Below are 27,900 nucleotides of genomic sequence, written 5' to 3' on the forward strand. Positions count from 1 at the left end.
TGTGGGAGCGGGAAAAAGAAGTGAACAAAAAAAAATGACAAGAACCATGTGGTACAGCCAGCTTTGTACCTGATAATCTGTGTAAGCCTGTTAAAGTTAAACCTAAATAAGACTTATGTATTTATAATTTGAATCATTTGTGTTTCTCTTTTGTTTGCATGATATGATTTTGTTTTATATTTTGTTTTTTTCCACTCACCAGATGTTCCCAACACTTTGCTTTCCACTACTATCATCCCCTCCCTTACCACTGCAACAGTCACAACCACTGTAGCCATAACAACCAGCCCAACCACATCTGCAACAACCAGCAGCGTAAGAGGTACAGTATGCTTCTTTGTTATGGCCTGGAAAACACATTAAATGAAGCTTTAAAGGGTTTTTTAAAAGGGTAGAAAAATCGAGATCCAATTTTACTTAATTATAAGAGTAATTAAGTCACCTAAATTACTATCAGTTAGGGTTATCGGAATAGAATATGAGGCAAGATGGTACATTTTAATTTTTTTAGTGCCACTTATGACGATTATGAAAATATTCCAGAATATAGGTTAAAAATATATGGAGCAAACATTGAGCCAATTTAAATGTGAACATGGGACACTTTTTTTTTTTTTTTGCTTTTTGCCTTACCTTATAAATGTAAGCAAAGAAATAAGATGCTCAAGGTTGCAAAAGTAGCTTTTGCTTTTTAAAGATCTTTGTTTAATGTTAATGACTTATTCTTCTGCCACTGGATTAAAAATACTCACAGTGTTGAATGTGTTCTAAAAATTGGCATAATTCATGGGGTCATTATAAACTATTCACCACATAGAACTTTTAAGTAAATATTCAACATGTCATCCTAAAGTAGGATGTCATTTTAAATAGATCTCTGAGTAGATCTATTTAGTCTACTAACAGAATGTTCTAAAAACAAATATTGGTAAAGCTGTTCAGGATGATAGGAATTCATTTGGCTCCGTGAGTAACTTCTGGTATTGGTTTATTAATAAATATTCTTGCCTTAAGGAAAGCAACCTTGAAGAAATAGAAGTAATCTTTAAAGGCAAAAAATAATTACATTATGGTTCAGAAATATAAGAAAGCATTCCTGAGCAGTCATTAAGTGGTTAGTAGGTGATGAAGAAATTAAACAAATTATATAAGTGCATTATAGGAAAACAGATTTTAAACTTAATTTTTGCATAAGCAATGTTCAAAGATAATTTGTCCTATTTAAATCTGTCTTTTTGTATTTATACATGTTTTGTGTTATGTTGGCTATACTAATATGTGTTAAACTTAACAATTTAACTTGAAATCATGGGGACTTTACATTAATATATGTTAATTAAAGTTGTACTAAGTACTGGCTTAACATTATTTTCCTTCACTTGTAAAGGTTGTCCAATTAGACTGTTTTCCTTGGGATTTTATTGATTTGCAAAATTAAATTGAGTTGCTAGCTTTGATATACCAGTTATCATATTATTCTTTTGCTTCTGAAAAAATCTGATATTAGATAATTGTTAATGTTTAATAATCACATCAACTCTATTATATGATATATGATTGATAACTGAAGTTTGATAATAGTAGGTGTAAGAATTTCTCAAAAATTCCTATGTTTATTTTAGTATTATTAAATGAATTGTATTTGAGCTAAATCTACAAGTAGGAAGAATTTAAAGATCCTTCTCATAACAATTTATATGGAAATGGGGGGAAAGTAATAAAAATGGAAAAAGGTAAAAAATACTTTGTGATATTGTATGAAACGAGAGATACCTAAATTTTTACCTTGCTTCAATTTATTATTTTCCAAAGATTTTTACAAATAGTAACTTATGTGAAATGCAATTAGTGCATGCTAACAAAATCTCTATGATAATATTAAGTTCTGACCGTACAGACAAATGACTTTGATGGGAAAGGATGGTGACATTGACTTAATTTTTTTTTTGAAGACCTACTTATAGCAAAAAAAGTTGCTAATATTCAATTATTCCTTCCTTCTTCAAAAACATTTATTGAGGATGGGGTCATGCCAGACAGTGTGATTATGGAAATTAAACATGTTTTATCTAAAATCACTAGCAATTAAATTAATGCATCCTTCCCAAGTAACCAGTGTCTGTGCTTAATGAAGGAAAAGTATTCATGTCCTTCCTGAGCATATATGAATACACACATCTTAGAATAAAATCAGAGAAAAATGTTTTATTTCAAAGTGAAGTGTTTAATATCATATTTTATATTTTTTCACATGCATCTTAAGTGGAATCTTACTTACTGCATCTGAACCAGCAGTTAAAATGAAATCAGTTTTCTACCTTTTCTAGTAAATTCACTTTTTACAGGTTTCCTAAAATGTTTTGTGTAATTTACACCATGGACTTTAAAAGCAGTGAAGAGTTTTCTGCAGTAGAACATTACAAATGTCACAGAAGACACACAACATTCCATTATTTTTACTTAACAAATGGAAGGTGTTTTTCAAAAGGCACCAAAATATGTGGAAAGAAAAAATATTTTATAAGTTAGGCAATTCATAGTAGTTATTTTGTTTAGAAAAAAAAAGCAGCATTGACATGAAATGTTAGTCTAATACCTACTTTTCTCTCCCATCTTCAACAAACCACCGAGGCCTGGGAAAGCCATCATGTGCACTTGTATCATTAATGTTCTAGTCCATATTTGAGGGAGTGGAAGACTCAGTCAGTAGATAAACATTTTTATGAATTATTTTATGTATTTATCTGTTTAATTTCCGTTGCCGTTTACTAGAATGTGAAGTTCATCAGAGCTAGGACCTTTTTTCATTTTTAATGTGAATACAGTTGACATATAGCATTATGTTAAGTTTAGGTGTACAGCATAGTGATTTGACAAGTTTATACATTATTCTATGCTCATCACAAGTGTGCGACCATCTGTCACCATACAGTGGTATTACAGTATCATTGATTATATTCTTCATGCCGTGCCTTTTATTACCATCACTTATTTATCCTGTAACTAGAAAGCCTGAATCTCCCACTCCCCTTCACCCATTTTGCCCACCCACCACCCTTTTCCCCTGGGCAATCATCAGTTTTTTCTCTGTATTTATAGGTCTGATTCTGCTTTTTGTTTGTTGTATCCATTTCCTTTTTTTATATTCCACATATGAGTGAAACTGTATGGCAATTGTCTTTCTCAGTCTGACTTATTTCACTTAACATGAGACCCTCTAGGTCTATCCCTGTTGCAAATGGCACAATGTCCTTTTTTTTATGGCTGATTAATATTCATATGTGTTTGTCCGTTTGTGTGTGTGCATGTGTATACCATATCTTCCTTATCCATCTATCAGTGGATGCTTAGGTTGTTTCCATATCTTAGATAGTGTAAATAATATTGCAATAAACATAGGGGTGCATATTTATTTTTGAATAAGTGTTTTCATTTTATTCGGGCAAATACCCCATAGTAGACATATTAGATCATATGATATTTCTATTTTTAATTTTTTGAGGAGGCTCTGGGGTGCCTGGGTGACTCAGTCAGTTAAGCATCTGACTCTTAATTTCTGCTCAGGTTACGATCTCACAGTTGTGAGATTGAACCCTATATAGGGCTCAGCACTGGGCATGGAGCCTGCTTAAGATTCTCTCTTTCCCTCTCCCTATACCCCTTCCCTCCCACGCTCTTTCTCTCCCTTTCCAAAAAAAACCAAACAAACAAAATATATATATATATGTATTTTTTTTAGTAAGCTTCATACCAGTTTTCACATTGTTGTAAATTTTGCACTTATATTTTTTAAGTTGACTGGTATTCCTTTATTTGTTTATTGCCTATTAGAGCTTTCAGATGCAATTATTCTTTAAATGCAATTCATTTATAAATTAATAAAAGACGTTTCAAAATTATAGTTTAAAAAGATTGTAATAAGAATGTATTGCCTAAGAAAAGATGAGAACTATAGAGGACTCAGTATTTTCATCTTGCATTTTTTTAAGCTTACTTGTTTCACCCCTTTCATTAAATAATCTAAAGTAAAATAACTTTATTTGATTTTATGAGGTTTAAATGTTATTTCTTAAATTTCATAAAATATAATTTACCTATCTATCTATATATTTAATAAGTGAGTGCAAATGAATCACCATTCATGTCTCCATCTACACTCTTTCACTGCTATTAAGTTTTCCATCCTCAGATATGATAAACATACATTTAAAGAATCACATCTGTGGCTGTATTAGAAATCAAGGTGAAATAGAACAAAAGAATCTCCTCAAATCATAAGCCACAACCTTGAGAATTTTCACAACTCTTCAGTTTATACATAAAATGCATTTCTGTTAGGAGGAAGCAGAGCTTCAACCATATGGAATGAAAGGTAGCAATTAGCAGTATCTTGTTACAAATAGAGGTGTTAAGACATGGAGAAGCCAGTACACTTGAGCAGTCCTGGGCAAGATAAGGAAAAAAGGTGCCCTAGAGGCATTTTTGGGTGTGAGTTTTGGTTCTTCTGTTTACAAGGTCTTTGGTCTTGGACAATGAATCAAATTGAGCCTCAGCATTTTTATCAGAAAAATGAGAAACACTTGATAGAAGCACTTAATTCCCAGATTGTCTTGAGGATCAAATAATATCTAGAGTTCTGGAAACATAATCACCACTCAGTGTATAGTAGGCTTATTTTTCAGTTCTTTTTAGTAAAACAAATGTGTTTATCTATAGCTGTATCATGCAATTACTGAAATCATATATATATATATATATAAAATTATATACATAACTCTGGAAAAAAATTTTTGGTATTAGTTACTGATTACTTTTAAGTCCAATTTTTATTGTTTATATAAAACATTACATAAAATATTTCTAGAGCATATAGAATTTATCTATCTATGAATATAGCAATAGTTGATAAACTTATTGTGGCTTTATATCATATAGCTAAAATCTGGACATTTTATAGATCTCTCAAAAATTTTTTATTATAAAAGACCATTGCAGGGCGCTTGGGTGGCTCAGTGGGTTGGGGCCTCTGCCTTCCGCTCGGGTCGTGATCCCAGCGTCCTGGGATCGAGCCCCGCGTCAGGCTCTCTGCTCAGCAGGGAGCCTGCTTTCTCCTCTCTCTCTGCCTGCTTCTCTGCCTGCTTGCGATCTCTGTCTGTCAAATAAATAAATAAAATCTTTAAAAAAAAAAAAAAAGACCATTGCTACAAGACATTTTAATTTCTACTTTTGGAAATTGCAGGGTTTTTTTTTAAGTCTAATGGCCTCATTAACCTTATCATTCAGTTCATATGACAGATATATTCTCTCACAAAGGTTTGTTATGTTTTTTTTTTTTTCTTTTGGATCACTGTGATAAATGTTAATTAGGTAATGAGTTAGGTATGATAATTTATGAAATGGTTCCAAATAACCTGATGCGATTTCTAGTATTAATATTATTTTAGCATGGTGTAGTTTAATTTGAAAACTTTTTCACTTTGATCATGTCATAGAGCTTTAATTTCATAACTATGTCATACTGTAAGAATCTTTAGCAGTATCCTCACTGTACAGATAACAATATAAAGGTATTGAATTTTTTTTAATTGCATATGAGATAATGACGTATATCAGTGGTTATGTCTATTTATCATCATTTTTAAAATTAATATTCATAAGTGAATGTTTTGTATTTATCAAGAGAGAAAACCTATAACTTCCTAATTGTTCTTTTTGGCTCTGCACAATTACTAATGTCTTTCAAATACAAAAATGAGATGATAGAAATAAAGAGAAGATATAAAACTTCTGATATATTTCCTGTCCTTATACTAAGAGTCTGTTCAAATAGTTTATGCATTTCAATACATCAAATGAGGAAACATAATTCCAAACTTGATGGCAAAATTGTTTATATAGTCTATCTTTGTAAACATCTAAATGAGTTATTAGTTCAAATATAGATTTGGGTTTACATTAGACTTTGAAATGGAAAAAATAATTTTATAGTAATAAAATTATATCATTTGTCTAGTAATCTTAACCAATTTATTAATTAGAATGAGGCTAATTGCAATGGGACCTTATTTTAGCATGGCATTACAAAACAAAAACAAGGGACATCTTTTAAAATTTTAAGAATTTGGCCATTATCAAACTATCTACAACTAGAATAATAATGACCAAACACAAAATTTAAAGATGGGTACCACTGCATTGATTGCAGCCTATTGCTAGTAATGCCTTCAGATAGGAATGTCTAAGGCACTGTCCTGGGTGGGCCCCTAATATTTATAGGAGACCCCACAGACATTTACTCCACCGGGGCCAGTGTTGTGATGGGACTAGCCCTTGTGGTTCTTATTATGAGCTCAGGATACATTTTAGCAAGAAACCATCGAAACTTTGAGTCACAAGATTTATTAATCAGTTCCTGGAAGGCCACACAATGAGGTCACAAACAGAAAGAGAGACTATGCATGGACCTGGCACTCTGCCTTTATTAGAGCATCCAAAGGTTTTGGGGGATCACTAACTGGCAAATTTGAAGCATGAGAATGGGAATGAGGGCACAGGAAGGAAGAAGTAGGTTTACTCGAAGCAGTCAGTTACCTAAGCTATCCAAGGGTTTCTGAAAGAGGAAATCTCACAGGTGGGGCAGCAGAATTCCTTATCTTGTTGTTTGGCTAGCAGCTGTATCCTACTGCAGGCAATATGTTTATTCAAGGGGACGTCTTTTGAAATAAATACCTCAAGGGGTATCCTAGGATCCTGGGATAGAGTCCTGAGTGGGGCTCCCTACTCAACCGGGAGTCTGCTTGTCCCTCTCCCTCTGCCTGTCTCTCTCACAGGCTCTCTCTTTCTCACTCTCCTTCTCTCACTCTCCCTCTCTCTCTCTCAAATAAATAAGTAAATAAAAATCTTTTGAAAAAATGGATATCTTGACAATCAAAAGCTTAATGTCAAGCTCTTCTATTGAAGTTCTCAATTCTTCACTATTGAAGAGCATGCTAATTTTGTTACTTATGTTTAAAAATGTAATATTTAGTGAAATATTTTAAATCATCCATGTAGAATAGAATGAATTTTAGCATATACCAAAACTCTTTTAGCCCGTATGTTGCCGTTGTACTTTTAAATCATATGAATGGCATAAAATTTAGTTATTTAAATGTAAATGAAATTAGGAACTTGTTTGACCATTAAGTATAATCCTAAAATAGTACTGTCTAAAAGATCTTAATAAATACTTTCTTCTCTACGAATTTCTTGAAGTAATCTAAGTGACTTGTAAAAAAAATTCATTAACACAAAGTTAAACATTGGCAAAAAAAAAAAAAAGTTGCTTAACTATTTACTTTGTGCCAACATAAAGACAAATTGTAAAATTCCACACATATTTAATATGGTCATTTTTAATGAAAATATTGGTCTAAAATGCTGTGGTAGGGTACGGAGTCGACCACCCCTCAAATGGACAGAGGACACTCACGATAATGCAAGTCACACATCGAAGTTTATTTCCAGCTAGCTGGGGTCCAAGTATCTGCCCAGTGCGGCGGGTTTCAACAAGGACCCCGAATACTCAAAGCCAAGGGTTTATGTAGCATTTTCAAGCACTTAACACACAGTAATTTTCCATAGCTACATTCATATCTGGCGCCCCACTCTAACGGTTTACTTTTGCGTCACTCCCTGGTGGTTTAGTGAGATAAGCTCTTTACCAATGCATCTGGTCTGTGTCACAGCCACCCGCATTCTGGTGCTTATGATTGACTTGTTTTTCAAAACTTGTTGTTCAAAATTTGTTTTTCAAGCTTCCCCTAGTCCCTCTTCCCTCAACTCAGTAAAATGGCTTCCCGGCCTTTGAGATGGCCATTCTCATGCTAACCCATTCTTACAGCTGATTATGCAATAGTGTTTTTATATGCAGATTTCTTTACCTCAATTGTTCTTTCCTTTCTCTGGTTTTGAAATACAATAAACGTTATGTTAGTAAAATGAACACAATGTGCATATATGTGTCCTCCAAACCACCGTCTAAAACATCTATTTAATTAAGTAAGTTTTAAAAGCAATAATGATCTGACCCATGCTTCTATTCTCTACTTCCTTTATATCAAAGAAAGTCTAGTCTATCTTTATTTTTATTTGGTTTTATTAATGTGTCACCTCCTTCCCTTTTTGGTGTAGATACTTTAAAAATTGGAATCTAAAATCATAAGCATTTAACAGAATAAAAGAAAAAGCCAACACTGAGAAAGAATAAATGGAGTATAAACATTAGAGCTCTGAGTTAGTCACTATAAATGCACTCAAATAGAGCATTTGCAATGGTAAAATGTATCATCTAGACACAGTTAAATCCCAAAGTGTGCAAATCAAGAAGTTGTTTATGAGGTTGTATTATGAGTGTTTAGCTATTAAAAATGTTTCTGGTTTTATTGGTGGTAATAAAACAAAATTTGCATGGTGTTGTGCGCTTTTAAAAATTAAGTGTCAATATGTTGTTTTTTTTTTTTTCCCCCACTTGGCAAAAACTAAGTAATAATTCAGTCTCCAGATGGTCCATATAGTGAGACCTGCCTATTTGCAAAAAGACAGGTTTCCACATTTAAGCTGTAAGTGTTGCTAAATTTCCATTAGTCTTTTTAAAAACAACAATTATTATACAAAATTGATGCAGTTTTAAAATTAAATATTGAAACATAGCTTATAATGAAAATAGGCTACTAAAAATGTTTCCTACTTAAAAAGAGGAAGCAACACATATGGTCCATAGCTGAGGGCACTTTCAACCTTGCTACCAGTATTGTGTTGCTAATGCTGAAGGGAGATGCTCCAGGCTGGGCATGGGAGAGAATGCTGAATGGAGGTCCCCATCTCTTAGTCTGCTATGGACCCACACATTTGAATAACGGCAGTGTTTCAGTTTAAGTTATTCCAAGATAGCATAGAATGCTAAAGTCATTTTTTTGTATTCTCGTGGAACTTATTTGGAACAATAATACATATCATTTGTTATATATAACCACTTCTAACACCAAACGAAACTTTTGAGTATGACTTGTATGAGGATGAACTCTAGCAAAATTTGAAAATCCTTAAATATTTACCTATTTCCTTTTAGCATTTGGGAAATAGTTGAGGAGAACTGATATTCTTATTTTCTTTCCAATGCGACCTATTAAGGGAAGCAGTACACTTATGCTCTATTCTATTTTCTAAGGGCACTCTTGTGGTTTGTGCAATTTAAAACATCAAACATTTTTAAGAGTTTCATTTTAAGCTTGTTTATTTCTTTGGCTTAGATCAATTTAAACAGAAATCTTAGTTCTGTTAGTTTATATTTCTTCTAAGTAAGCAGTTTCACTAATATTGTTTTTACTTCTGTAAATGTAAGAGTGTCTTAATTGATATTATGGTAATAACCCTAGATTTTATACAATCTAATAGCATACACATTTCCTACAAAACAACATCTAAGAAAGAAAAGAAAATGTTCCCTAGTAGACTATGTGCCATTTTCTGGGATTCATCTTTATATAGTATGTGTATACATACAAATGTTAAATTTAAGATTTTTCATATTTATAATATTCCAGAAAGCACATCACTTATAAAATACAAAGACTTTGTCATTTATTACTAGGATGATGATCTGTTTTATATTTTAAAAGCTTAGATTACATATATAAATAAATGTATTTCCAGAACATCTCTAAAATTATTTTTAAAATCATTAATAAACTAAACTGGTTGTATCTTTCTTACTAACCAATGAATTAAATTTATGAGCTGTGCCTTTGAAGCTGAAAAGATTGCTGGCACTGCCCTTGCTTCTTTGACACTCCACATGATACACAGTTAATAACCTCCTGTGTTAGCTTGGTGAAACACCGAATTGATACTAATTATACCAACTTTGGGATAGAAGGTGACCTTGACTTCTGCTGGAACTTTCTGCCAGAACAATAAATAAGAGCAAATGCCACAAAGCATGACTTCTGAGAAGGGTCTAATACAATCTATTAACTCTGGGGAGTTCGTGGAATTATAATAAGTGCTTGAATAATTGTAATATTTTAAAACATCTCTTGTTTCAATAATACAGTAGGGTTTTTTTTTTTAATTTCTCTAGATTTCAAATAATCTCCCATTAGCTTTCTGTAGTCATTTAAATTAGCGGTGGCCAGAAAATTAAATACTACCTGATGCAAGGTGTGTATAAGGTGACTGCAAGGCAAAGAGACAGATTTTCTGAATGACTTCTTAAATATGTCTATAATGCTTATACAGTTTTATATCAGAACTGCTTTATGCTAAAGCTGAGATAACACTGACTTTTAAGGGGAAAGATGTCTATAAAATGATTAAGAATAATGACTAAGAAAAAATATTGTCCCAGTCAGTACACAGGCTTAAACTATTGCGAGAAAACCTATCAAGGCCAATGATGTGTACCAGTTTCCCAGTTAAAAACTTGAGTTCATTAGCTTTAAAAACGGTCAGCAGTCACTATAAATGCTAACAGGTTAGCAAGACCAGAAATCAAATTATTTTTTTACCACTATTGTTTAAAGAATTACATTAGTGTAAAGGGAATTCTGCTCAGTGCTCAGTATAATAAATGGAAACACCTAATTCAAGTCCAGTTATTCTTCGTTTTAGAAAAAAAATAAAAAGGTGAACTCAAATAGTCCCAGGACTATTTTATTTAACTCACTAGTAAGCAAAGAATGCTGATTAATGAGTATTTAAAAAGAGAAAGAAAAAGCAACTTTAACATGAAGACTTCCAATAGATTCATTGAGAAACATACTTTTTTGAAAGTGTTTGAACCACATTTGATGTCTAAGAACAAGGTTCCATAATGAAAACCAGAAGGATTTTCTAGAGTAGTCTGTGTTAAACTGGGTAAGTTGCAATGGTCTTAACATGATTATTTTTCTTTTTCCTTGAAGTCACGTTCTTTAAATATTGATTGCAAACTTTTTATGTCCCTAGTTTAGTGTATTACTCGGAATATCAGCAGGCATTGATGGCAGTCTCAAACAGTGTAATGGAAGAGTTTTTAATGAGGAGACTCACAGAAAATATGGACAGTTTGGGAAACTAATATGGGATGTGGAGGCACAAGAGAATTCTCAACAGCAAAGCACAGTAATCAGCCCTGGACCTGAAGGGCCAAAGGAAGTGAACAGGGTTATTCTAGTTAGAGAAGAATTGGGCCAGAAAAGGGGCAGCTTGAAAAGAGCAGTGGTCAAAGAGGTATCCAAACCTCGGTCAAGTAGAGACACTGGGAGAGGAGGGATCAATATCAGACCGCTTTCTTCTCCTGTCTTCCAATATCTTTCCATTAATCCAATTCCAAGGAAATCAGAGGTCAAGGAATCTGGGTGGAGCCATGCAGAGAAGTCAGGCTCCCAGAGCACAGAGCAAGGCAAAAAAGGGTAGAGGGTGGATTTGGGGACCATAAGGAAAATGAACAGCAGAGACCCATGGGTGTAGAATGTTATCTAATTGGTTTAGAATATGTCATATAATTTGTTCACTCTAGACAAAAGCTGTCAGATTTTATTTTAGTTTTGGATTTTTCTCATAAATATACATATCACAAGTCCATAACAGAACACTAGTCATGAAGCTGGTAATGGTGGTAAGATAGCAGCCATCCAATTCATTTTAGTATGTAATTTCCCTTTCCAGGCTACCATTGGAAAGATATAAACACTCTCAATGTAGAGAGAAGATTATGAAGTATGGTAGGGCTGAGATTGTTGTGAGATACAATAAAATATTAACAATAGCAATAACAATAATAATAATAATATATTCGTATTTAAATAACTTACTTCCCAAGAGGAAACCATTTTGAATCTTAGTGAGAGGAATACCCGTTCAATTCGTCAAGTAGTGAGAGATTCCTCATTTGAAATATTCTCAAATCTACTTGCATAGATGCAGACTGTTTTATTTGAAACAAATGCTTTCAAAAACTTGGTTATAGGGGGGTGGGGGTAGCTCTAAAAATGAGTTAGCTGTAGGTTAATAATACACTGATACAGATATGTATTATTAACTTTCTATTAAAAGAATTCTAGTGTCATGTAGGCAAATAATTTTCAGTCTGGAGATAATAGCTTTTCAGAAAAGAAAAACATTTTCTTCAGAGAAGATTTTAGAAGGAGCAATCAGAGTCTTTAATATATTACATGATATTTCTGCCTTTGATGTTTTTTAAGTGTACTTTATTAATTCAGCGAAGTTAGCAGATAGGAAACTTGTAAAGTAAAAACAATTCAGCTTGTTTTTACTCTGAAGTTAACTGTCTGTGGTACAGCTTGTGCCCCTTGGCATTTCACCACTGACAGGATGGAAAGTTTTGTTGAGAGTAGGATATTAGAATCATTTTCAAGGAACTAAGAATAACAGTCTAATTTTTCTGGTGTTTCTAGGTATCCTATTCCTTATCCTATTCCCTAGTTCTGAGATTTAGCTGGAAATTGAGTTCTGTATCTCAAGATGCTATTTTAGGGAACTGAAAACAAATTCTTATACATTCTCCTCTTAGACCTACCAGGTTAAAGACAGACATATCCCAGCTTAAATCCAAGTCAAAAGAAAAGACTATGCAAATCAGAAGGAAGTCCTAATGTTTCATATTACTACTTCATTTTCATATTTCTAATTCCTCTATTTAATATTTGGCAATATACCAATGTAGGATTTTTTCATGGCAATGTATATATAATGTGAACTTTTAAAGTAACTTTTAAATTAAATGGTGCTTTACTAAAAGGTAAAAATAGTATACAACAGTATACAACACAGTCTAAATGTATAGTTTTGTTTCACTGGCTTAACAAAAAATATCATATATAGACTCAGCATGAGACAGTGAAATTAGTTGCTGGAAGCAGGATATTTTGGTGTTTACCTGATTTGGCCTCTAGGCAAGGAAATTCACCCCCTTACTTAAGGGACTATGTGAATTCAAGATATTTCTCCATTCTTGAATTCTATGAAATATGACCTGCATATCTGAATCTTTCACCAACATTTCAGAGACCAGCATAGTTTCTGGTGTTTTTCAATCAAAACTTAGGGATAAAATCTCTTTGTATTTGAAATGATTGAAATAATTTCCTTAACATAATTCTTTACTTCCACACCCCATTTAGGTTTGAATGTTCTGAAAACTAAAAGATTGAAATGAATTATTAGACTCTGACCATGATATATGGCTTTTTGGTCACTGTTTCCTATCCAAATGCCCACTGAAAGATTATTTATACTATCTGTAAAATTTCTAACACCTCACATTATGGTGGTAAAATAAATATTGAGTTCCAGCTGTGATGTCCATAAACATAATGCAAATAGCCCATTTTCATAGTTTTGTAATTGAGTACAAAGTTTCTGTTGATCAAATGCTTCATAGCCAAAGTCCACAGCTTACACAGACTTTCTGATACTATTTTCTCTTAGGCTTAAGACTGATCTATTTATATTGGATAAAAATGATTATAGAATAAAATGGTGAAGAGCATGGCCTCTGCTGGACTGATATTATCTGGGTTCTTTTCTACACTTTGCCACACTAGAGTTTTGTAACTTTCCTTAAACTATCTATGTTTCAGCTTCCTGATCTAAATAATGCAGATAATAATAATAGCATCAACCTTATAATGTCATTTTTGAAACTGAATATATCTATGCATTGAATTTAAAAAATGCCTTGCTTGGGACCCCTGGCTGGTGCAGTCCATTGAGTGTCTGACTCTTGTTTTTGACTCAGGTCATAATCTCAAGAGTCCTGGGATAGAGCCACCCCAGGGGATCTGGGGTCATCTGGGAGTCTGCTTGTTTCTTTTCCTGGGCTCCTCCCCCTGCTTGCATTCTTGCTCCCTCTCTCTAAAATAAATAAAGAAATCTTTTTTAAAAATGCCTTGCTTAAAAAAAAAAAAAAATGCCTTGCTTAGGGGCACCTGCATGGCTCAGTGGGTTAAAGCCTCTGCCTTCGGCTCAGGTCATGATCCCAGGGTTCTGTGATCGAGCCCCGCATCGGGCTCTCTGCTCTGCGGGGATCCTGCTTCCCCCCCCCCCGCCTGCCTCTCTGCCTACTTGTGATCTCTGTCTGTCAAATAAATAAATGAAAATGTTAAAAAAAAAATGCCTTGCTTACAGTAACTACTCATTAACTTTTATAATAATTATTAATAATTTACTTAAAATTAACCATCTAAACAACATAGGATAAAAATTACTACTTTTTTCTGACTATCAATAAGATTAACTACTAACTGTTAGGTGAAGGCTGCAATGTGTGGTAAATAGACCATCCTTAAAAATCATGTAAGTGTTCTTCAAAATCTAGAACGTCAGGGTTTCTGTTAAGTGACTTAAAGTGAGTAGGATAAAAGAGTCTCATTGCATTTTCTAATTATTCAATTAGGTCTATTATCAAATAAGTCAGAAACATTTTTAAACTAAAGTAACCTATTTTAAAATGAACTTTCTTTACCAAATATTAGCACATTTAAATGGTCTTCGGTAGAAGAAATATCTAGTTTGGAGACCAGGTGCATGATATGCAAGTTATACTGCTGTTTCTCCATCTCTAAAATAGTGATACTCATTTACTTATAAGAGGTATTCTAATATGAAAACAAGTACTCACATTTTCTGTTGCCATAATATGGGTGGTTTTCCAAATATGGGGCGGCCATTATTAGAAAATATATTGAAGTTATATAACTAATCATTTAAAAAATTGGGGCTTTGTTAATACCATTTTTAGCATATTTTAATTAGTTCAACTTAGTACTCATCTTCGATATATTGACCTAATGAAGCCATTTACTCAGCTTAAAACTCCCCATTACTAAATTCAGTTAATTAAACTGTATTTAAACTCCTCCAGTAAAGTAAAGCACTCTGTGAAATGTTTGAGAAACCATCTAAACATATTCAAGATTTGGCAGACGTATTTCTCATTGATTAGCTACATTTCAAAATTTTTAGCTTCTTAATGTAAAAAATTTCTCTGTATGTCTCATTTTAAACAAGTTCATCACAAATAAATTAGTTTAGGTATGCCTGGGTGGCTCAGTTGGTTAAGCGTCTGCCTTCAGCTCAGGTCATGTCCCCAGGGTCCTGGGATTAAGTCCCACATCAGCCTTCTTGCTCAATGGGGACCCCGCTTCTCCTTCTGCCCCTCCCCCTGTTCATGCTCGCTCTCGCTCTCTCTAACAAATAAATAAAATCTTGAAAAAAAATTAGTTGAAAATGATAAGTAAACTGAAGGAAAAGATTTGTTCCTTATCCCATATTATTGAGATACGTTTTGTTTGAAACATATAGTTTATATTGTATATAAAAATCTGGAATAATGTTTATGTAAAAAATTTTGATATGAAATCCTATTTTGCATTTTATTTATTACTTTTGTATCATGATTATCTTACTGTGTCATCTTTTGATGTTTTCCTGAGCTTAAATGACCTTCTTCAAATAGGAAAGGTCTAATATTAAAGAATCATTTTATTTCTCCAAATTTGTAAGAACTATAAGTTTAATAATAATATATTTTGCATTTATTCAGCATCAGTTTAACTGCAGTGGAACATTAAAACGTAGATAAGTTTGTGTTCCCAAGTATATATTCCAAATATAAACAGACAATAACGGTTGTAATTTTTTAAAGCCCAAGAGAATTGAGATATCCAGTGAACATTTTGGTAAAATGGGGTTTTACCTATTCACTCAGTGGATTAATTTAATCAAAATTTCATATTTGTGTAAGATCTAAATATCTCAGGAATTCACTATTCAAAATGTGAAAACCATACCTAATTTGAAAAGTTATTTTTTAAAAGTCACACTGGTAATGATTTCAAGATAAAATGAGAGGTCTGCATTATTATAGTGATGAAAAACAGTATAAATGATCTTCTACCTAATGTTAAATCATTCAAGTTAAAACTTTATTCTTGCTTAAGTGATACTCAAGATAACACAATAATATATTTATCTTATGCTAAGTTCATTAGCCACAATATACCTGAATGATTTTTACATTTATCTAAAAATTTAAAATAGTAGTAGAATCATAGAATGATAGAAACAATCTTCAGAGCAATGCAGCCTACGTACTCCTTCATTTTTTAGGTGAGGAAATTGAATCCCAGAGAAAAGAAGAGATTTATGACCATACACTGTGTGATGCTATAACCAGGGCTAAAACCATAATCTTTTGAAACACATTTTTTTCCCACAATAACCCATGATAGATATTATTTTCCTATAGACAGAGAAATTGGTTGACAATTTCTAATAAAAATCTAGTTCAAATTTTAGGTCTTAAGAAGAGGGGATAGAAGACAAAATTTTATGTAATAAAATATTATAAGATCTTATTCACCTGAAATATCTTAATATGTAAAACAGAATTAAGGGGGAATCAAAATTTGAGAATTTATATGTTTTCAAACAATGCCACTAAGAATCATTGATTATTAAACCTGGAAAGGCTTTTCAAGATTAAAAGTTTCTACTTCATTTTGCTGATGATCACTTAGCTAGCTTAAAATTAGAACTAAAATTCACAGACACATAATTCTATTTCCTACACTGTGTTTCTTTCCAAATAGTACAACAGTTATGGGAAAAACAATATATAAACTCTAAATATTTTTGTTGAAACACCTATAAATGGGCAGATGTCTTTCTAATATTCTTTTATATAACTGATAACAGACTCAATCTGGTTAAAACATTTTTATTCTGAAATATTATGGGAAACTTTGTAATTTTTCTTCATAAAATTATCAAATGTATTTTAGACTTCATTTTCTACATGTCCCTACCCTAGCCTGATGGGAATGCTCATTTTTTAATCCTGAAGAATAGTTATTGGGATTAGTTACTTTATTGAGTTTTTTAAACATCTGGTTTTAGCATATCATTAAGTCTTAAAACAAGATAAAGGATTTCTAATTTTAATACCTCTGAAAATCCTGTCTTTTTATTTTTTGGTCATTCTTACTATTTTAGTAACTTTCTCTCCTACCCCATCCTAGCCCTGCAAATCTTATCTTATGATCAGAAGTCCTAAGTGATACATTGGTCAGTATGGAGCTATAATTGCTTTGTCTTCTTTCCATAAATGACTTCTCTGGAATCTACCCAAGGTCAAGACTATCACTTTCTTTTTTCCATTCAGTCTGGCTTTACAATGGAAGTATTTTGCTTAAATTAAACCTCAAGGTTTAAGTGTTCAGAAACTAAAGGGAATCACTTTGAAAGTTTGATCTATGAGACACAAAGAAAATAAAGCAACATAATCATTTGAGTAAAGAATTAATTTACGCTTCCAGAATGAATTCTCAATGAAAACTCATTGTATTATTTGCATAACTATAATTTAATTTTTAAATTAGAATCATTAACTTTAACAACATCTCCTTGATTATTTATACATAATCTACAAAGTAGGAGTCATAATTTTGAATGTGGGAGCAGCTTGGAAAGTATAAAGTACTACAAATATATATTTCACATCACTGTTGTGTTTTTTCAAACCTTTCCTCAAACTGCTACTGGAGAGGAATCAATTATTTTTTTAATTGGAAAATGAAAAATATTGATATTCTAAAAAAAAATTCCGTGTCAAAATAATAACTTCTTTTTAAATAATGGCTATTTATAAAATTTAGTCAATTGCATTTTTACTCCACTACAACTTGGTGAATATTAGAAGTTGTTTCTGTAGTTGTATAGTTATGACAGAAAAATGTAAAATAAAGAGAAGGTGATCTTTCACATTCCTTAAACAATTCATCTTTAGTTTTTTGTTTTTTTTTTCTTTTCACATATTTTTAGGGAGTGTTTCTTGCATGTAGCAGATAAAGTGAATATGTCATCTAGGAGAAAAAGCTGACTTTGGAACAGGGTCTTAAAAGGGACACAACTTTTAATAATCACCAAATTCCATTGTCTGGTCTTCATTAGGAAACTTAATATGTCAATGAATCCAATGAGATCAGTCTCTTAGAAGGAATAAATACATCATTTACCATTGGTTCTGTAAATATGTATTCTGTAAATATGTATTTAACCTTTATTTTTCACTAAGAACTCAGTGTGATAAGCAGTATACATAGTTACTGGGCTAATGAAAAAGGAGGGGAGTAGAAACACATCAAAATTTCCAGGGAAGTTTTCTTTATTGCATGAATAATTATCATTTATTTCTATCAGGCATTTTGGCAAACCCTGGGGCTAGATAAAGAACAGGATAGATAAAGGCAATGCCTTCATGGGAAGTAGAGGAGAGAGATGCTATGTAAAATATGTACAAAATCTTTTTTTTTTTATGTACAGAATCTTGTAATTTGCTCTGGAAGTTCATCACAGGAGACCTTCATAAGGTAGTGATATTTACTAGATATGAAATATGTTCAAGATGTGAAGTTGGGGAATTGAGAGTTGAGGAGTAGGAAGGAGCACTTTGGAAATAGGAAATAGCAAGTACAAAGCTCATGAGGTGAAAAGAAGTTTGGCCATTCAAAAATCCAAAAGGATGCAGATTATCTCATAAATGGTATGAAAGGATATAATAGTTATTTGGGTTAGAACCTGCAGAACCTTAAAATTATTTTAAGTATTCGAGCTGGTATCATAAAAGTAATTGAAGAAAAAAGAAAGGAGGACAGAAAAAGGAAGAAAAGGAAGGAAGGAAGGGAGGAGGGAAAGAATGGAGGAGTCCAGTCATCAACTGAATTTGTAGCGGTGCAGATTTACAATGTTTTCTGATTTATTTTCAGATTTCTGAATAACCTACATTTTATACAGATTTATACAGATATACAGATCCTTTGACTAGAGAAGAAATGGCATTGTGATTAGACAAGGGTCATGGAGAGAAAAGATCAAGTGTTCCAGGGAGTGATCATCTTTTTTTTTTTTTTTAATATTTTATTTATTTTTTCGACAGAGAGAGATCACAAGAAGGCAGAGAGGCAGGCAGAGAGAGAGAGAGAGGAGGAAGCAGGCTCCCCGCCAAGGAGAGAGCCCGACGTGGGGCTTGATCCCAGGACCCTGGGATCATGACCTAAGCCAAAGGCAGAGGCTTTAACCTTCTGAGCCACCCAGGGGCCCCGGGAGTGATCATCTTTTTAGCTGAAAAGGAGAATAATGGATTAGACAAACACAGATGAACTTAATAAGAGAAGCAGAGAGTGAGAGGAAAGAAATATAAGATCTTAAAACTAAGGTTTGTTTGTTTGCTTTTCTTTTTTTTTTCCAGATAGAAGTTTGTTAAATTTCATAATTCTGTGATGGAAAACTGCTGGGTGATCCAAGTAGTTCACCCAACTACTCTGATGTCAGAATGAGAAAGGTTTTTAAGTGACCAAACAATGGTTAGACAATAATTTAATATTTAATAGTAGGGTATACAAGTGTGGAGCTACGAATTTAGAAGATTTCAGTATATGTAGTTATAGATCAATGGATGTCTCTTTCATTTGGATATTGGAATTTCCCAGAGTTATCATAGGATTTAGGTTGGAGAAGAAAATTGTGAACCTGATAGAAAAATTGGTCAAGAAAATTGAAAGATTTATCAGTGGTCTGGGAATAGATATGAGTGAATGGCAACATGAGCCCCCAAGAAGGTGAGAAAGAATCTAAAATATTGATGGGGCTTGGATTCCTTATTAAATACAGAGCACTTCCTTCTTAATGTCAAAGTACCTGGGGAATTAATTAATAATTAATTATTATTCCCATGATGCAGAGTAAGGAGATGTATAGCATAAGGGGTAAATATCATCAAGCCTATGTCTGCCTGGTGAACTGCTTTTACCCTTCCACAGCTTATACCTTTTGAAAAAGCAAACCCCTTGAGTCCACAAGAATTGATATTACTTGCTATTATAACTCTGAATTAACATGTAAGTTTCTTATTCTTTGAGCTCCCTTTTCGTTAATGCCATTTTGACAGTATGTTATCTGTTAATCCATTACTTTCATTGCTTCGCAGCCTTTTGGCTGAGATTAAGTGTGTTAATACATTACTTTCACTGAATAGAAAGTTTCTTTAAATGTATGGTTTCTTAAGTAAATCATGATTCCATTGTGCCTCCTGAAGGTGATATGAAGGTCACTTTGATTCATGTACAATTGCGATAGGTCTCACTCACCCACTTGAAGATCATACTTCACAGCTGCATGATCTCCAAGCTCTCTTCAAGCCTCCACATCAGATTCTCCTGGGGACCTTTCTAAAATGAAGTTTCCCTAACTGTTGTTAACACTACCACATGAGATTCTGATACATAGGTCTAAGGCTGACTAATAGAATCCATGATTTTTAAAGTGCTCTGGAACAGAAGAATTTAGAAACTGCTGGTTTGAATTTGTTTCATAAATGGGACATTTTAAATCATGTTTTAAAGTTTCTTGTTTCTCAGAGTTCAGGTTTCCATTAAATTTTATTAATACCTTATTCTCACCTGGGTCTATTACTTACCTTTCTAATTATTATTTGTATTTAAATTTATAATAATACAATTACTTAGTGTGAAAAAATTGAAATGTTACCTGAAAATAAAAGGTTTACAGCGATATAATAAATTCTTCTTTATTTATCCCTCCTCTATCTCAGACCATTGTGAAAAGATAAACCTTTATTTACTTTAGGTACATTTATTTAGTGAGCAGTATTAGAGATAGTATCTCTCTTCTTGGCAGAGGGCAAATTTACTGTCTAGTTTAATAATGATAGGGTAAATGGGAGACATGGAGCAGGTTTCCTTGTGGTCCATTATAAAAGACTGGATATCTCTAACCTCAAGGGTTCCTCAGCTGATGAAATCCTACTGTGTGCAGAAGCATACGCTAACCCATTTCTTGTTGCTCCATGGAAGTCGAAATGCAGGCGAGCCAAAGCAAACTAAAGCTCATGCTAGTTGCTCTATGGTAACAAATTACATTGTCTCTAACCCAGAAGTCTCATATCTCCTGCTAGTATCTGTGGTAGGTTAATCTGTTAGCCTGCAAGCAGGGTAAAAACTGAGAACATTCACAATTCTTGACACATCTGTAATTAAAAACAAAACAAAACACTATTAGAATGTGATTATAATATTGCTGTGAGTATAATGAGATAATAAATATAAAGTGTTTAGAATAGTGCCCATTATATATAGAATAATAATTTCATAAAATGTAATCTATTAATAGTACTAGCATTAGTAGCTATAGAGACACTTACACTGTCTACGTCACTTAGAGATACATGACATAAAGATACTAAAGCTTCATATCTTAAATAACAAATCCCAACTTAAAACTCTCTGTCACATTAAATCAGGAACAAACTCAAGTGACTACTGGAATTATTTAGGTAAAATAGTAAGAACTATGCCAGAGTGGAGGGAACATTTTTTTGAGAAGGAAGCAACACTAAGATTTTCCTGCTGATTATTGCTTTATAGGAAAACTATGGGTCCAGTGTTGACAAATTACCTTATTTTAAAAGGGAATCCATAATATTGTGAAATGTAAGTTTTATGCTTAAATATACTTTCTTTAAAAAAAAAAAACAGATTTTATTTATTCAAGAAAGAGAGAGGCAGTGTGCACAGGAGCATGAGCGGGGGCTGAGGGAGTGTCAGAGGATGCTGAGGGCTGGGCAAAGGGAGAAGCAGACTGCCCCCTCAGCCAGAAAGCCTGGGCCTGGGATCATGACCTAAGCCAAAGGCAGAAGCTTAACCGACTGGGCCACCCTGGCACCCCTGGTTAAATATGCTTTCATATTTATTTTGAGCCTATGCGCTCAAATAAAACAAGTCTGTTGGCCAGACAAATCACTGATCCTTTGCTTTATCAAGAACGGTAAGGAGTTTCCAAATTATATTGTAAATGTACCGCTAAGAAAAGGAAGATAGTAGTTTGTGAATGGTGGATTGATGGAAGGGAATGATCTTGCAAAAACAAACAGAACAAAACAAAAACAAACACAAAGTAAAGAATTTATATCTTTTTTTTAAATGTCAGAATAAATAAGACTCACGAAAAAGTGGCATAGGAGTTACACGATGATATCCACATGACACTTGCTTTTGTCACAGAAAACACCCAAACTCCAGATTTACAAAGTAATGGAATCATGGGAAGGAACTTGGTGGTATCTAATGCTGAAACTCAGAGCTATTACTGGATAGTAGTTCATGTGGTACTTGGCTGATGTGGCCGTTTCCTTCAAAAATTTAAAATACTCCACAGTGGGCACCTGTGTGGTTCAGATGGCTGGGCATCTGCCTTGGGCTCAGGTCATGATCTCTAGGCCCTGCGAGTCAGTCAGGTCAGGCTCCCTGCTCTGCGGGGAGTCGGCTTCTCCCTCTCTGCCTCTGCCCATGCTTGTGCTCTCTGTCTCAAATTAATAACTAAAATCTTAAAAAAAAAAAAAAAGAGTAAAAAAAAATTAAAAAAAATATCCCACACCGCTCTTGTGAGTTCATTGTGGTGCCATGGGGTGCTTCAGCTCATAGTTAGGAAACCAAATCAGAACATTATGCCACACACTACTATGTAGAGAACATAGAATGCAAGATGAATGTGGTGATTCATCGAAGATTGAATCTCTGTCTAACATTTTCCTGGAGTTAAGTCTTTAGGTTGATTCTGTCGTATTCATAAAGTGAACCTCATCTAATTCTTCACAAAATAATAGTAAGCATAGAGGGAAAATTATCCCTGCTGTTGGCCATCTCTGCAATAACCACTTATCATTTTTTCCTGATTCCAATTTTACCTCTCCTCTTTCATTCTCCACACAGCATTTAGAGACACTTCCATAAAATGTGAATTTCAGCAAAACTCATCAATGTCTCACCATCACCTCTGGACTGGCATGAGTTATAACTCCCAACTGGGCATTTTGTGCCCCACAAGAATTGACCTCTTTGACCAAGCTACACCACCTTTCTTGCTGCTTGACATACAGAAGGGCTTTCAGTTTTGCTTTCAAAAGCCACTATTAAGCTGAGCCAAATGCTTTCCTCTGCCAAGGACATTCTCTCTCCCTCTTGCTAACTCCATAAAAATCAGAAATCACTTCTTGCTCTATGTATTGTCACCCCTTCTTCCAACAGCACAGTTAGGACACCATCTGGTGTTTTCATAAAAATAGGACTTTGAAGGTAATCATAAATGGTTCTACTAGCTCTGCTTTTAATAACTTATGAGTAATGTTTGGTTCACTATCTAATGTTTGGTTCGGTATCAAATCATGTAATCTCCAAAAATTTATTCCAGTATCCAACTTGGTAAACTAACACATTATAAGGAATTAATGTAGGATACTGCTCTGTTAAAATGCATCCCCTAAAGAGGTCCATCACAAATCTCAGTGCATTGATACAAAAGCTTTTATCTCTGATGACAAAATTGTCAGTATAGTGGCAGGAATCAGGGGAGAGGATCTGAATTTAGAAGTACACACCTCACCACATCACATGGTCAATCCCTTTCCCACAAACACCTAACCTCTGCCTGATGGATGAGGTTGTGGAGCAGCTTTCTGGTCCAACATTTAACCTGTTGAATGTTAGATTTCTTCCTATAACAGAGAAAAATTAAGGAGGGTAGGATGAGATTTTAGAAAGTTGAAGGCAGGTGTATCTTGAAATTGTTTCTCCCCACTAGGAATAAGCTGCAAGATGTAACAAGAGAAGATCCACTTGAGGTTCAAGTGATACTTGCCTGGGGGTTCCTCTCATTAAAATCATGAAGAAGATGGAAGTTGTTTTGAGGACCATTCTGCTTTAGAAATTCCTTTGGTGGTATCTTTTTATATCAGCAGGTCTTACTAATTTGAGACTATGAACCAACTTCTTGGCTCTGTCCACCTGTCATCCTTCTGCTTCCTCATCATCTTCCCAAATCTTTATGACCTAGTAGTAGTTGAGGGATAGGCTGAATTTCACTACATCCCAGATTTCAGCAACTTAATAGTGTTTTGTTTTGTTTTGTTTTGTGTTGTTTTGTCTTCCAAACTCTGCCTATATTCAAAGTGGATTTGAAAAGACTTCTCAAAATACCTATAGTACAAATAGTAGCAACAATAACATTAATTATAAAAAGTAGTAGAAAGTGAGGATACATTTGGGCAGGGAAAAGAAGGAAAGGAAGAATGAAATGACACTGGGAATAGTGCTGATATGTTGCTCTTTGCATGTTCTAAATACTGCACATGGAGCACACATTTAAATTGAGCTTTCAAGGAAGAGATATAGGTATGGAGTTTCTACTGGGGAAAGCATTGCCAGTTTGTTCTATTTTATCAGGCTGTGAAATACAGGATTTACCTCGTTTTACCTAAACCTCATTACATTTTTGCCAAGAGAATGACACTTGGAAGAGATGGGTACTCTTGAAAGGACAAATAAATTATAACCCAGCAATTATCAAAGTGTGGTTGGTGATTTAAACCTCTCCTGCTTACACACTGGAGGAAGAATGTAATCCTATCAAGCCCCCACAAATGTTTGAATTACTACAAAGAATTTTTGACTCCTCTAAGACTTTCAGTTTTCATGTCCTGTTCAATGAGTACAGCGAAAATAATGAAAGGCCATGGCACTTTTATAGCAAACTGCAAAAAAAGACATTTCTTTTATCTTTAATTTTAGACAAATAAAGTCTTGCCCATCTTTCTATTGAACAGCTCCTGCATACTAATCTCACACAGACCAAGATAGAGGTAAGAGGAAAATGTAAACTGTAGCTCTAGGAATGGAAGCAGATCTTGCTGACATGGACAGGTGGTCTATAACTGAGGAGTTCTGGGTTCAATGTATTGTGAAATTCCAGCCAACCATGGCCGTCTCAAGCATCATGTAAAGATAATTCTGGATTTGAGAATCAATTTTGTTTTCCAAAATTGAGGATTATGCAAAAAGACAGTGTACCAATATGTAAAAAGCATTATCTTTCCTAGTGAAGATAAATCTTACTTTGATGATTGGGAATGAAAGATGTGCAACTCATTCTCTCCCTCAGATGAGTAGCATGAAGCAAACTGGCTATTGTTTTTAGCAGTCACATATCCATAAGAGGAAAAAGAAAACATTAAATCTTTAGTTTACTTACATAGAACTTTTGAACATCATACATATCTGATTGTAAATTACCAAAAAAAAAATCATTGTAGAATCATTCTACTATATTATGTAATTTTGGACACTAAAATTGAGTCTCTCATTATTACATTCCATGTCCATAAGTGTGATTTTCAGATGAAAATTACCAGCCTTATATGATGTTTAATCCAATGCTTACGTGAGGTAGAAGAAGGTAATGTGTAATCTATGCAAACTAGAATGACAATTTCAGATAATAGTGAAAATCCTGTTACCCAAGAGGATTTAAAGGGCTAAATTCTCATTTGCAATCTTGATCCATAATAATTAAAAGGCAAAGAGGTTCCTTTTAATGTTTTTTTCTTTTTTCCTAGTTCAGGGACAATTTGGTTCTAAATTGACCCAGATGAATTTTATGTAATTTGATTAATAAGGTTATCTTCTTACAAATTTAAGGATTATGCCATGAAAATGCTATTAATTTTTATCTTTTTTCCTCAGTTTTCAATTATGAGGAGTATCTTCTCAGTATATCAATGCATTTGAAATAAAATATTTTTCTTCTTTTCCCCAAATGTTCTCTTCTATATAAATATAAATAAATAAATATATATACATATATATACATATATGTATATATTAACAATACAGAGTATTTGGCAGTAATGATTCTCACTGAATACAAACACAGAATAGTGCTCATTGGAAACTTAAGACTGAAGAGCTTGAACATTAACAGCTTAAGAAATGCAGATTTGGTGCATTATTTGTATTCTTATTTGTATTTGTATTTGTATTCTTATTTGTATTCTTCCCAGTATCAGAAAAAACAAAGCAAAATGGTGTATCCACAGTAGACATTCACTGCAGTCATAACATTGCTATGCACATGAATGATAGAAAACATTTGTTTTTCTAAAAACTGATCCTTAAATATCTCAGAATTTTTAAGGGATGAAAATCTGTTTTGAAGACTTTGGCAAATTATTTATTTAGTAGTTCTCTTACTTTTTTTTTTTTAACGTAAGAAGGTAACTATATTTTTAGTGTGTATGCATATTTTACCATTGTAGGCTGTTAATTGTATTTTTAAAATAGAAGTTTTAAATACTATTTGCTAAAACTCTACATCTATGTGACTTACTTTTATAAGTGTTGATCTGCTTTGGCATTTTTATCATATGAAGTAGTTGACAATGCAACTATTTAATTACATAAGCAGATGCTTTTTTCACAAAACATAAAAAGCTTTTTTTATTAAGCTGTTTAGAAAACTATTTTTTTTTAAAGATTTTATTTATTTATTTGAGAGAAGGAGAGAGAGAGAGGGAGCACAAGAGCAGGGAGAGAGGAAGAGGGAGAAGCAGATTTCCCTCTGAGCAGAGAGCCCAGTGCGGGGCTCCCTGGTCATGACCTGAGCCAAAAGCAGATGCTTAACCAACTGAGCCACACAGGCACCCAAGAAACTTATTTATTTATTTTTTTTAATCACAAAAGGATTTTAAACAAGTTCCTAATTGGATGTCATTTCTATTTCTTTTTAATTTAATACTTTTATAATTTATATTCAGGTTATATTTAAATTTATTTAAATGGTATATTTAGGTGATGCTCTAAATGATGCTTTTGTTACTTGTTGATTATCTTGGTAAAAGTTGCTTGAGATTCGGTGAATCCTGCTCTTCCTTCTAAGAGTACCTGGGAAATATCTCAATAACTTCTGCTCTAGTTAATCTTTCTATGCCCTTAATTTGAATTAATGTAAAGAACAATAAATGAAATAAAGATGCTCATTTCATATTGATAATAGTATAAATTACAAAGATAATTACCTCAAAACCATTATATAACATTACATATTATAGAACCATATAAGGAATTACAACATTTAACAAGTCAAATAGTATTAAGAATATAAATAAGCTGAATAACAACAAAAAATAGAGTTGAACCGATAGATATACATAAAATTATACCCTACAAATAAGGACTATTTTTTTTCTCATATATGGATAAACCTATTTTTAAAAATCAATCATCTGTTGGGTGCCTAAGAAAATAGCAATCAATAAAAAATGTTAAAGAATTATTACACGTGTTTTCTCTGGCATTAATTCAATAATCCTAGAATATAATGACAAGAGAAAAAATAATTTTAAGTGGCAATATAAACAATATTTGGAAATAAATACACGAGTCAAACATAAAAATAAACCTTGAATTAAAAACTACCTTGAAAACAGCAGACCTATGTAAAATATGAACTCTGTCTGAACCTTATTCAAAGCAAATTCAAATTTAGAAAAATTCAAAGCACTAAATAATTTATTGGCAAATGGAAAGGAAGAAGGAAAAGAGACAGAAAGAGAGAGAGAGGAAGGAAGGAGGGAGGGAAGAAGAGAAAGAGGGGAAGAGAAAGAAAGAAAGAAAGAAGAAAGAAAGAAAAGAAAGAGGAGAGAAAGAAAAGAAAGAGGAAAGAAAGAAAGAAAGAAAGAAAGAAAGAAAGAAAGAAAGAAAGAAAGAAAAGAAAGAAGAAAGAGAGAGGAAGGAGGGGAGGAAGGAAGGTACAAATCTTAAAAATATAAATTCAGAAAAATTTAAGTGTAAAGAAAGCAAAGGAAAAGAAAAGATAAAAGCAGAAATTAATTAGAAAGCAGATTATAGGGGAAAAAAAGAAAAAAAAAGCAGACTATAGAATTGATGTCAGTAAAGAAATCAATAAAGCTTTGAATCACTAATCTTTTCAAGAAAAATAAATAAATTATTA

At 33.1% G+C, this 27,900-nt stretch overlaps 1 protein-coding gene across 7 annotated transcripts in view; it reads left to right on the top strand.

Annotated features, from left to right (window-relative positions):
- CADM2 (cell adhesion molecule 2) overlaps positions 1-27,900 on the top strand; it is a gene marked incomplete at both ends in the record, with an annotated part of 1,059,071 nt that overhangs the window by 985,450 nt on the left and 45,721 nt on the right. For 2 of the 7 annotated variants that reach the window (XM_080813985.1, XM_080813986.1), the window contains one exon: positions 203-322. The exons of the other annotated variants lie outside the window; for them this stretch is intronic. In XM_080813985.1, the coding sequence (XP_080670111.1) occupies positions 203-322 (120 nt within the window). The remainder of the gene's footprint in view (positions 1-202; positions 323-27,900) is intronic. 7 annotated transcript variants of the gene reach the window in all.

This window comes from Martes martes (assembly GCF_963455335.1).
Source record: "Martes martes genome assembly, chromosome: 1".
NCBI lineage: Eukaryota > Metazoa > Chordata > Mammalia > Carnivora > Mustelidae > Martes > Martes martes.